This window comes from Simochromis diagramma, unplaced genomic scaffold (genome assembly GCF_900408965.1).
Source record: "Simochromis diagramma unplaced genomic scaffold, fSimDia1.1 OVJJ01000205.1, whole genome shotgun sequence".
NCBI lineage: Eukaryota > Metazoa > Chordata > Actinopteri > Cichliformes > Cichlidae > Simochromis > Simochromis diagramma.
Window position 1 is genome coordinate 16262369 of NW_024386782.1, and position 12602 is coordinate 16274970.

A 12602-nucleotide genomic window follows, 5' to 3' on the forward strand; every position below is an offset into this window, starting at 1 on the left:
TGATTTCTTTTTTTAAACTTGATGTAGTTTTATGATTTAGAGTAATGTAGGTGAAAGGGAGAGCTTTCAGCCACTTGTGAGCTTGAACAGCTGTAGGTGTGAATAACCTTTGTTTAGCTTTAGTTACACATCTGGTTTTAAGTTGAGATGTTTCATGAACAAATTTCAAGCTTGTTAAATAAAGTAAAACAAGTGTACAATGAATAACATATAATGACTCTTTATTTGAGGGCAATAATTAGGCATACACTGCATTTCTTTTACAGATGAAGACTCACCAGCAGACAAGTCTTTTTAAAGATAAAAGTTTTCAGTTAATATCTCTTTGGAAATCACCTGGTTGGTGCAAATATACCCCTGACCTCCTTCAGTTCCTCGGATGTCCGTAAACATCTGGGAACCCGAGGAGACCAGCAGCTGGAACCTCTGGGAGATTTGTCTGATATAAGATTCTAGCTTTGTTGCGTCTTTGTCTTTGGTTTTGTCTCAAATATTTCCCTTCAGTTAAACTGCAGGCAAATTCAGCACCCAGACTCCTGCACTACAAAGTGATGCTGTAAAGATGGTGCAGGATGCAGTTTAGTGTTGTCCTGTTGAAATATGCAAGGCCTTCCTTGCATATTTAAAAAGCGCTATACAAATACAGGCCATTTACCATTTACCTTCCCAGAAAAAGACCTATTCTGGGTGGGAGCATAAACCGCACTAAAACCTGTACATATGCAATGTTTTTGTGTTTTCAATGCTGTACAGTCATGTGAAAAAAAAGAGTCTTCAGAGCACTATGTGGTTCTGTGAAGTACATCTATCAAAGCAGAGGTTTTGGCTTTTTGCAGGTCTAGAGCATTCAGGTGTGTGTTAACAGGAAGGCAACAGCGTGGTTTTTATAACATTACCGTAGGTGAATGTTGAAAAAGATTCACTGCATATGAGTGTAATGAAATGTGCAAGAATCTTAATAATACACTTGTTTTGATATTTGGGAAATAATTGTGTTTTTAAACAGTAAAGAAAAGAAGAAGAAGGATTACTTCTTCTCATTTCTTTACTGTTTCCTATAACTTTGGTCACAATTTGAGAACTGATTGATTTTAAATTGGTGCTCTTCAGATATAAACACTAAAAACAAGAACAGTAAAGAGCAGCAGGAGTCTTTATGAGGAGGAGACTTTATTCAGTTCAGCTGTGTTTTTGTTTCATATATGAGCACACAAACCATTTTCTCTCACACTCTCAAAGATGAAAATGATGATGTGATCATATGTCAGGCGTCTCCTTTAAAAGCTCCAGGGTGGTGAGGAAATCCACAGCTACAGCTGTGCTTTGCACTCCTGCTTAGAAGAAAATATGTTTTATGAATAAATTACGAGTGTAAAAAAATCAAGTTGTGATTCTGCATTTAAGCATCGTTAAATGACAGATCAGAGCAATAACAGCATTTCTTTTAAAGAGGAACACTCACCACTGCATGCTCTGCCCTGTTACAACCTGTAAACAGTGATGCAGAAGCTCAGTGTGAACGCTTCAGTTACTTAACATTTGCAGATGAGGTGTGTTCAGTTTTCTACATGTCTACAAGCTGCTGGCAGTTTTTATCAGGTTTAATATTTTGTTGAATCAACTTTACTGGGACACTGTTTAAATCACTGCATGAGGCAGAAGTTTCTATAGAAGTGGATATGGTTGTTTACTAAATAGTCCCGTGTGTTTACACGAGGCACAAAGTAAACAACATATTTATCAGCCTCATTAAAGGTGATCACACAGTAAACTCTGTTTAAAGCCTTTCTGCATATGTTAAAACCTTAAAGAGGAATTATAGATTTGATCAACTGGTCCATAAATGCAATTCACACTCTCCTTTCAATGAGAAGCCTGGGCTCGGGTGAGCCCGAGTGTCCTGGAGGGACGTTCCCCGCCGGATACACGATGGATGGGTGGAGGAACTGGAGGGTCGTGTGCCTGGCGGGACTGTCGATTGAGGACATTGAAGACATCTACCTTTTCGGAAGCATGATAACGGGGTTCTTGCTGATCGGAGCTGGCTTGGCCCTAGCTTATCGGAAATTGAAGAAAGCGGAAATGGCTGATCAAAACCCTACAAGGCTGCCTGCTGTGATTGAAACCGTGGCACAAGTTGTGACTTCTCAAAATGTGCTCATCAAACGCAGCATGGATAAGATCAAGAGAAGCTTGATGCTGTTGTGGGCACTTAGAGTATGCTCTTTGAGCGCAAAATTGATAACATCTCTGAGAAGCTCATGGCTTTCCAATGGGAGAATGAATGACCAGTGATGGGCATTTAGATTGACTGTAAAATTAACATGCAGTTGTTTGCACTAAAGGAAACCACCATTATTTTATGCGGTTACCATATCGGTGCCAGCTGTGGCCTCACAGCTGGAGCTGAACATCAAAAACACTCTCTCTGATAACAGACTCTGTTTAGACTCTTCGTCCCCATCCCGTGTCCCGCATCCTGTATTCCAAACGACTTCGGATGCTTATCTCCAAGGCCGAGGTCAGACGGCGGGTCTGGGCCCAGCACATGCTGCAGGACAGGATGCGCTGTCTACACTGGCTTACTCGCATCCCCTACACACCCCTGTTGCTTGTTATGTGCTTCTATGATGTATTAAGATTCATGTACTTTTGTGCTGAGGTGTTTTTTTTCTGTTCTCAAACTGTTCTCCCCTCAGGAGCTCAGTCTGGGTGGAGCTTTTATCTCCTCCTCTTACTTCATGTTGTGTATTTTCGTTATTTTAATAATTTCCACATCACAGGCATTAGTGCAGGGAAAGGGAAGCTGTCAGGGCGGCAGCATACACTACAAGGTGTGACAGGTGCCTGTGCAGTACTTCTGGTGACAACAAATTAAGGTAGAAACAATGAATCAGTGAATCAGCAGAGTTGCTGTAGTTTTTTCTGTGTTTAAAGGAGTTTAAAGTTGTAAAAGCTTGGTTGGATTTGACGACACTGAGAGACATTAAGTGCTCAGATCTTTTAAAATGTAGTTGTTATTAAAATGATTCATGTTCAGTTGTTTTATTTATTAAAAAGTTTTCTTTCTTATAGGTAATAAAAATGTGTTAACATGTAGGCAACACAGCACTGAAAACTCTTTTCTGACTGACACGTTCAAACATAGAGAGTTTACAGTAATACTTACATTCAGTTGCCTCCACTCTTCCATTGATGCATCGAACCTTAGAATAATGTTCAAACGACCAGCTGTGTGGTTTCACACACTCCACTTTCTCTTCCTCACCATTTTCTATGTGCACAATTCCCACAGATTTGTATGCAGGATTGTCATCGGTGTTGACAGCACAGAAGTTAGCTGGACACAAGAAACAACCATCAAATTAAAATTTCTCCCCAACGCTTTAAGAGATCGTTAAAAATGATTATCACTGATGTGTTTATACCTCTGCACTCAGGTAAGTTTGACCACATGCCACTGCTGATACACCTCACTGTTTCTGGACCCACTAATCTGTACAAACGTTGGCATCGGTATGTCAAATGGTATTGTGAAGTTTGCTGGGCAACAGCATTTTCAATAACAGGGAAGTTTCCGCAATTTTGAACTGAAATGAAAACGCAGGAATATTTCTGAAAACATATCAAACTGTGGCCGAGGTAATGCACTTAACATTCTGATTGGTCAGCATGAATAAATTCAAGGAGAAAATAATGTACTTATTTACTTGTTGTATAACGAAGACGTGTGTCTCTCTCATTTGAAGATCCTGAAAGACACAAAACAGTTATTTTGCTTTCTTTTCTTTTTTTTTGCCTGTCCCATTTGGATCATTAACTATCAGAATTGTTGTCTGAGGGCCAAGAAAGATGCCAAGCGGATGTACTTTACCAAGTGGATCATCATGGCCTTGCCATATTGGTCCATTTGACTGACCTTTATTATAATTATGTATTTATTTGATTTGATTTTCGGTTGTTACAGACGGGACAGACATGACTGGGGGATAGGACAGGGAGAGAGAATGAAAGAAAGAGAGAGAGAGAGAAAGAAAAATAGAGGGGAGAAGAGATGGTGAGAAAGGGGGGAAGAAGAAAAAAAGAAAAACCAAACAAAACACCTGGATCACCTGTATGGAGATAAAAACAAAACAAAACAGAAGAGACAACAAACAAAACAGAGCAACATAATAAATACACCACCATCACAATAAACTAGCTAACAGTAGATACTAAATATTACATGTTATTGTGCAGTACGCAAGATCGACAGTGCACAATGTGCTTTGAGGTAGCAGCCAAGAAAGGTGTAGTTTGTGTTTGTGAACACCCGTGTGTACACCTGTGTGCACACCTGTGTGGATCAGCACGCTTGTATTCAAAAGGTTTCTCCATGTAACGATCTGCTAGGGAGTGTGGGGAGCCACAGCCCCGTCCCCCAGGGCATGAAGCAGGTATGGAGGAGCCAGGCCCCAGAGTACGAGGACCCAAGGAGGACCACCACAGGGGCAACCGTGCCACCCTGCTGGGAAGAGCTGAGGAGAGCCCCAAACGACAGGTCACCCAGCAGCCACGGAGCAGAGGCCAGAGGGAGTTGCAGTGACGTGCCCGTGGGCTCTGCTGGCAGCCAGCTGTGCCAGAGAGGACCGAGCCTCAGGCCCAGCTGGGCCACAGGTGCCAGGCCCCGCCAATCGGTCACCAGGAGTGAGTCGGTACATACATGTGCTCCCAGCGCCAGACACCAAGAACCACCAACACACCAACGTCTGAGGGCATCAACCACGAGCAGGGAGTGTGGTGAGGGGAGATAGGCCTCCATACCTCGGAGAGCCTGAGATGTTCCCAGAGAGGTGGAGTCTAAGACCCAACCTGACATATAGACACAGATGAACAGGCGCACGCAGACACAAACGTGCATTCCCACCCCCATATACACAAACAAATACTCGGCACTCACCCGACGTGGAGACAGACACAAATAGACACTGTACACACATTTACACTCCCCAAACATACTCTATATATCCCAGGTCCGGGTACCCCTGCCCCCAGAGGGGCAAACCATACCCAGGAGATGTAACCCTTCTCTCGGGGGTGGAGGCAAGCAGACCGCCTCCTTATCTGCAGTAGCAGGGAGGCCCCGCATCCCAGACCCCTCACCGGGGCATAACCCCCATGCACCCACCCACCCACAACCCCAGCAACACAACTACCAGGACCCGAGCCCCCAAGGCCCAGCTAGAGCCCCAGTCCCGGGGGTGGAGCACCCCCAGACCCCCAAGCCTCCACACCTGTCCCGAACCCACCCAGGGGCAGCCAGGCTACCAGGCCAGTAACCAACGTCCGCCAGCACAGACCCTCCCCCATCTCCTCTGTACGCAGCCACAAGGAAAACACCATCTAAGAGCCACCAGAGCCCCTAACCAGGTCATGGCTTTGAGAAGTTTTCATTAATTTAAAAAACTCAGAATATGTCAACGTTTTCTCTTTCAGTCTTTCAAAAAATTATGATAATTTTCAATGAAATTATTGTTTTTTTTAATGTTTTAGGTTTATATTTATATATTTACTTTTTAAAACTTTGATTATTAGCAGCAGAACAGGATGTAAACATGACACATTCTGCATCTGCAGACTACAGAGTTCAAATGTTTATTATTTTTCTGAACACTTGATGATTTCCACCAATCATATTCATGCACTGGTGCATTTACTTCCTGGATTATGTTCTATATTCCTTCAAGTGTCATGTGATCAGTTGTTTTTAAACTTACTGTGGATTATTGCCAAATAAGAAAAAGTAAATACATAAATCAGAATCAGAATCAGAATCAGAATCAGAATGGGGTTTATTGCCAAATGTTGAGCAGGTTTACAACATTAGGAAATTGCTGCGGTGCTTCAGTGCAAACATGGTGTCGTAAATAACACTTAAATAGACATGGAAAAAATAAAAGTAGGGATAAGAATTAAAAGTGCTACGTGGAAAGATATGTGCATGAGATATACATGAGATATATACATGAGAGTAAGAATTAAGAGTGCTACGTTGAAAGATATATACATGAGTGCAGGTGGTGATCAGTGCCAAACATGGAATGATACAGTGAACACAGCGTAGGGTCATGAGTTAGTGGCGGGGACAGTCATATGGTTATTGTTCATGTGTCCAACAGCAGAGGGGAAGAAACTGTTCTTATGGCGAAAGGTTCTGGTGCGAATGGACCGGAGCCTCCTGCCTGAGGGGAGCAGGTCAAACAGACTGTGACCAGGGTGAGAAGGGTCAGCTGAGATCCGAGCTGCACGCCGCAATGTCCTGGAGGTGTACAGGTCCTGCAAAGATGGGAGTCTGCAGCCAATCACCTTCTCAGCAGAGCGCACAACACGCTGCAGTCTCTGTTTGTCCCTGATAGTGGCTCCAGCGTACCACACAGTGATGGAGGAGGTGAGGATGGACTCGATGATTGCAGTGTAGAATTGCATCATCGTCCGTGTTGGCAGGTTGAATTTCTTCAGCTGCCTCAGGAAGTACATCCTCTGCTGGGCTTTCTTGATGACGGAGGTGATGGTGGGCTCCCACTTCAGGTCCTGGGTGATGGTGGTACCCAGGAAGCGGAATGAGTCCACAGAGGTGATGGGGGTGTCAGTCAGGATGATGGGGGGGAGTGGGGCTGTGTGCTTCCTGAAGTCCACAATAATCTCCACTGTCTTCTGGGCATTCAGCACCAGGTTGTTGTGGCTGCACCAGGACACCAGACGTTCAACCTCCCTCCTGTAGGCAGACTCGTCCCCGTCCGAGATGAGTCCAATAACGGTGGTGTCATCTGCAAACTTGATTAGCTTGACAGACTGGTGGGTGGAGGTGCAGCAGTTGGTGTACAGGGAGAAGAGCAGAGGAGAAAGAACACAGCCCTGAGGGGAGCCGGTGCTGATGGTCCGGGAGTCCGAGACATTCTTTCCCAGCCTCACATGCTGCTTCCTGTCCGTCAGGAAGTCAGTGATCCACCGGCAGATGGGATCAGGCACATTCATCTGGGAAAGCTTGCCTTGGAGATGGTCTGGAAGGATGGTGTTGAAGGCAGAGCTGAAGTCCACAAACAGGATCCTGGCGTAGGTTCCTGGGGAGTCCAGATGCTGCAGGATGAAGTGTAGGGCCATGTTGATGGCGTCATCTACAGACCTGTTGGCTCTGTATGCAAACTGCAGGGGGTCCAGGAGGGGGGCCGTGAGGGTCTTGAGATGGGAGAGAACTAGGCGCTCAAATGACTTCATGACCACAGATGTCAGAGCCACGGGTCTGTAGTCATTTAGTCCAGTGATCCTAGGTTTCTTGGGGACAGGGATTATGGTGGAGGACTTGAAGCAGGCAGGCACATGACATGCCTGCAGATCATGCAAATGCAGATCTCATTAAACAGTCAGCTTACTGCATGTTGGCACTGGTGTCCAGTTTCTCTGTATACAAACAGATTTCTTGGTGTGTGCAGTGTATCCGTCTTCACACTCATACTGAACTTCTGAACCTGCTGCAAACACTTCCTGGTATCCATGAATGATGACTGCATGAGGGATTTTAGGAGGTGCACTGCATGCACTCATACTTCCTGTAAAAATAAAAAGTCATGAATAGAAGCAGAAAAAAAAGTGTTGAACAGCTAACTGGAGTCAAACATGTAGCAGACTTACTCTCACAGACTGGTGCAGAGGACCATTTTCCATTTCCACAGGTAATGGTGGTGAACTGGTTTTGGTGCTCAAATCCTCCATCGCATGTTATCGTTAGTGTACTTCCATCCTCATACCAGCCTTTTGAGTTTTTAGGGTACTTTCCATTGGGAATAGTTGGTGGAAGGCAGCTGCTTTCATCTGAGGAAGAACAGACCAGAGTCACCATCAACACTTTGTGAATAGTTATTTCAAGGAATTACTGTAAGATATTTTTTTATTTTTCCTTGTGGGAGACTGAAATTCCTGATTTGTACTTCTTTAAAACTACTATAAATATTTTTTTTTACACTTGGCACAAAAACATTAAATTAAACTTCACCATCCTGCTATTGGATTTTATTGCTTTTTATATTTATTTACTGAAATAATCAGATTTCATTGTTCTTTTTCTCAGATGAGTCTATTTATTAGCAAATCTAAACTAATTACATTTTTTAAGAACAGAATTTATATTGAAGCTTTAAAGCACATTCACCATTCCCAGGACTGACCTACCTATACATTGTGGTTCATGAGACCATTTCCCACGTTCACAGGTACTGGTTGCCCACCAACCCTCCACTACAGGTTTATATCCGTTATCACAGGAATAAGTGATCGTGGTTCTGTCAGAGTAAGTCTCTTGTCTGGGGAGAAAGTTACCATGAACCAGTCTGGGAGGATCACAACCCTGTGCTGATGTACAATAAAGAAAATTGTTTAAAATCCCACATAAGTCTCACATTTACAAACTAAAATCGTTTCTGTGTATAACAGAATTGAATCTTCTTACCTTGAAGCAATCCAGGAAACAAAACGAGGACAAATCCAAGAGTCCTGACACACATTTTGCAGAAATGAAAGCACGATGTGAAGGCAGAGTAAAGAGCCGTGTTCTCCTGGACGAGTTAATAATTGTTGGGAATTTCCCCCAAAGAACTAAGAAGTCAGGACACAGTAAACATTGCGCTGAGTAACTCTGGCTCTGGTCTATATTTCTTAGACATATGTTGTATAAATAAAAAGACTCATTTTTATTTTTTACTCCTGTTGTCTCATTTACTGTGAATATTTAGTCCTTCTCACCGTGAAGCGCAGTCATCGTCAAGAAAACACTTCAGTATTTCACGTTTATATGACAGAAAAAGTCCATGTTTATTCATTTGATCCTGAATTTCTCAGAAAATGTTTTGGATAAATTCTATGATGTTGTTTACAGATCCCAGATTTCAAAGAGACTTCCCGGATTGCTGTAATCAGAGGTCACCATTACGAAACATCAAACATGTAGAAGCACAGGTTTTCTGGTTAATGTGTGTTTGATTTAAAATCAGAGTTTCTCTGATTGTCAGCTAGATCTCTACAAGCTCTGTGTTTTTGTTAAGGAACAGATATCAGGGAAAATGAGCAAAAACATAAGAAAGCACAGTTAGATTCTCCTTTACTTGAGTTTACAGCATCCCAACAGGTTTAGCGTGGCTGCCTAGCAACTAAAAATGTTTCCAGGTGTATAGTAAGAACATTTGTTTTTACCAAATTCATATGAGGCAGAGGGATTTGACAAAATCTGTGTTTTTCCTATTTTTTTTAGAAAGGAAACTGAACATTTATAAAATCATTATACCAGAGTAACTGGAACATGTCTGGAAATGTTCTCATCACAGGACAACCTTAAAGGAGCACTTGATGATTCACACTGGAGAGAAACCTGACCTCTGTGGTATCTGTGGCTGATGTTTCCATAGTGACAGCGCCTACAGGTGGGTCCAGTGACTTTTGGAGAGGCTTGATGATGACGAAAGTTTCAAACTTTCAATTATTAACATGCCTTTGTTATAGCTATAGTTCTCTATATTGGCCAAACTGTTCCTTGGACAGGCTTCACCTCAGAGTCCACCATGATGACGAGCGGTATGAGTGTGATGTCCGGGGAAAACCTTCACATGCCACGATCACCTGACCAAACATCAGAATAAATGACTCCACGGGTTGCTATTCTTCAAAATCTTTAAAATGAAAAGTTGTAATATATTCATATTCCAGGTATTCCTAATAAAACGAGTTTGTGACATGAGGCCATTTTGATTTTTATGTATCTTTTCATTAATTTAAGTAAATTGCAGTTTTTGTATCACTACCTCACTCTTCCACAAGTGGTGTCAAAAATGACCCCGAGCAGTTCCTATGGAATCTTCTATGAACCTTTAATTCTTCGCATCTCTGACTGTCCCCCTTAGACATCTGCCTGACAAGTATGGCATTAAAATCTTTTGGGTGTGTGATGCACCCACCCCATATGCAATTGATGGGATCATGTACCTAGGGAGACAACCAGGGGAAGACATCCAGAAGAATCTGGGGGAAAACATTGTCTATCAGTTGTGCAGGGGATTCAGACACACAGGTCCCAACATCAACACTGACAACGTCTTCACCAGTGTGCCTCTTGCAGAGCATTTCCTGGAGAAGGGTCTTACTATTGTGGGAACTTTGCGACAGAACAAGCCAGACACTCCTCCAGTTATGAAGGCTTCCAGGTCTAGAGAGGTCCACGGCACTGAATATGGGTTCAATGGCAGTGTGACCATGATCAGCTATGTGAGAAAAAAGGGAACGGCTGTTCTGCTGCTCAGCACAATGCACCACAGCGAGATGGAGGATGAAAACAGCCCGAAGCAAAAACCAGAAGCAGTTCTCTTCTACAACCAGACCAAAGGAGGAGTAGATACTATGGACCAGATGGTTGGCAACTACACCTGCAAACGCCAGACGCAAAGGTGGCCCACGGTGCTTTGGTACAACATGATTGATGTCACCGGTCTGAATGCCTATTCATTTTTCAGGGCTCAGCACCCTGAATTTTACACGGGCGACACCGATGGACAACGACACTTCCTCACAGAGCTCTCAAAGGAGCTTGTGACATCTCACATGAAAAGTCGACTGGAAGGTACCCCAACCCTACCAACCTACATCACTGAAGCAATGGGAAGATGTGGAGTGACAAAAAGTGCTGCGATCCGGCAACAGGAAAGAAGCACACAGGGCCAACAGAAGAGAAAGAGGTGCCAGTTGGGTCTAAGAAACAAAGATTGCAAAGCCACTGATTGCTGCTTTGTGACAGCTGCACACAGTGAGAGGAGATAAGATGTTTGTGTGTGTATATATATATGTGGACAGGGTTATGGTGTCTGGACCTGTTGAATGTTCTCTGTTCGTCCTCCATATAGGGACACACAAACATGTTTTGACACCTGATTGGCCTGATTGATGGTTGAGTGCTAAAATGTGAAGGAAAGGAAAGAATTTACATGTCAAAGATTAAATTACTCTTTTGTTTGAACAAAGTATATCATCTTAACCAAACTGAGAGAAATGTCTTTAGTTTATTGCAAAACTCACTGATTTTGTGAAAGAGTCAGGTAGCGAGAGAAAAACTGACATTTCTTAAAATTAATGAAAAAATAAATAAAAATGCAAATGGCATCATGTCACAAACATGTTTAATGAGGAATACTTGGAAAATGAAAATATTACAACTCTTCATTTTAAAGATTTTGAAGAATAACAACCCAGTTTACTGCAAAAACGTATTGATTTTATTTGGGGTCATTTTTGACCCCACTCCTGGAAGAGTGTAGGTATTGGTAGGTTGTGCATCCAGGTGTTAACCAGGAAGCTATAAATACAGGAAGTAAAACTACATTTCCTCCTTTTGTTCCTGGAACACAGGTAGGTAAGGTGAGTTCAAACTAAACCACTTAACAGTTGAAATAAATAACATGTTAACTGAACAAACTTGTCAAAATTAATTTAAATCAAGATGTTATGTTATATTATGCTATTATGTTATATATACTGTTCTTATCTAAGGGTTAATCTGAGGTCACAGGAAGAGACCAGGTGTAGAAGGGGGAGAATCTTTGTAATTTAATCAACCTAATTTTAGACTATACGGAAATTGATTTATTGGTGCAATATGTATTGATTACACTGTAGAGATTTTATTGCTAGTAAAGAGTAGCAGTAAAGGTTTGAGTATGCTCCTCCTACCTACTGAATGGAATAGTCCAGGGGTGAGTGGATTATTTAAGCAGATGAACACAGGTGTTCAGGGAAAGAACCAGGTCAGTGTAGCTGTGTGCAGGTTAACCTTAATTTCTGTTGATTTAAGTTCAGTCATTTATATTTGAAGTGAGTTAACTCTGGAGTTGAGTTTCTTATTTATTTTTTGTAAATATGGTTTGGTCACAAAATGGTGAATAAATCACTCGCTACACTGGACAACATCTGTCTCCAGCCATTCTTTGGCCGCTTAGGTCAAGTTTTACCACAATCAATATTTATTTTTCTATTACAGGTGAGAAAGCGCACCAGTGCGTTCCTGGTTTTGGCATAATAACTAGTTACCGTGCTCGTTACCACAATAATAACGTAGTTACTGTAACGTGTTACTTAATAACGCGTTAGTCCCAACACTGTTGGTCACACATATCTGGAAAGTATTCATAGTATTTCACATGATGGCCGTAGTGATAGAGTGACAGCAACATCAGGAAGAAGGAACATAAGAAGCTGGAGAAGTACCAAGGGCTCAGAGAAGAGCTTGAGAAGATGTGGAGGGTGAAGGTGGTCCCAATGGTAATCGGAGCACTAGGTGTGGTGGATCCAGCAGATCCCAGGAACAACATCCGAAATCTTTGTCCAGAAGAGGGTTGTCCTAGGAACAGTTTAGATACTGCGCAGGACCCTTAAGCTCCCAGGCCTCTGGTAGAACACCCGAGCTTGAAGAATAGACCTCCCGCAGGGCGAGAGGTGAATTCTTTTATTTACATGCAAGTGTGTGTGTACAATAAAATGTGTAAGAACCTTATTAAAAACATTCAGAAAGTGTTTTGGTAATTGGGAAATTA

At 42.5% G+C, this 12602-nt stretch overlaps 1 protein-coding gene and 1 long non-coding RNA gene across 4 annotated transcripts in view; one reads left to right on the forward strand and one right to left on the reverse strand.

Moving 5' to 3' along the window:
• Positions 1–1097: 1097 nt before the first annotated feature.
• The window catches only part of LOC120727792 (complement factor H-like), a 29760-nt gene continuing 18255 nt past the window's right edge, over positions 1098–12602 (reverse strand). The window contains exons 1-9 of one of the 2 annotated variants that reach the window (XM_040022302.1): positions 8483–8616; positions 8206–8385; positions 7669–7848; positions 7410–7586; positions 3711–3752; positions 3429–3590; positions 3170–3340; positions 1463–1488; positions 1098–1334 (exon numbers count right to left, since the gene is read on the reverse strand). In XM_040022302.1, the coding sequence (XP_039878236.1) occupies positions 1311–1334; positions 1463–1488; positions 3170–3340; positions 3429–3590; positions 3711–3752; positions 7410–7586; positions 7669–7848; positions 8206–8385; positions 8483–8537 (1017 nt within the window). In that variant the 5' untranslated portion in view covers positions 8538–8616 and the 3' untranslated portion in view covers positions 1098–1310. Of the gene's footprint in view, positions 1335–1462; positions 1489–3169; positions 3341–3428; positions 3591–3710; positions 3753–7409; positions 7587–7668; positions 7849–8205; positions 8386–8482; positions 8617–12602 lie in introns of those variants that run through there. The other variant, XM_040022300.1, reaches the window with a different exon arrangement.
• On the forward strand, positions 8950–9800 carry LOC120727794. 2 transcript variants are annotated; one of them, XR_005694588.1, is made up of 3 exons: positions 8950–9195; positions 9354–9449; positions 9529–9800. It is a non-coding gene; the product is annotated as an uncharacterized LOC120727794 (long non-coding RNA). The 2 variants fall into 2 exon arrangements; XR_005694587.1 differs by having other exon boundaries at positions 9354–9800.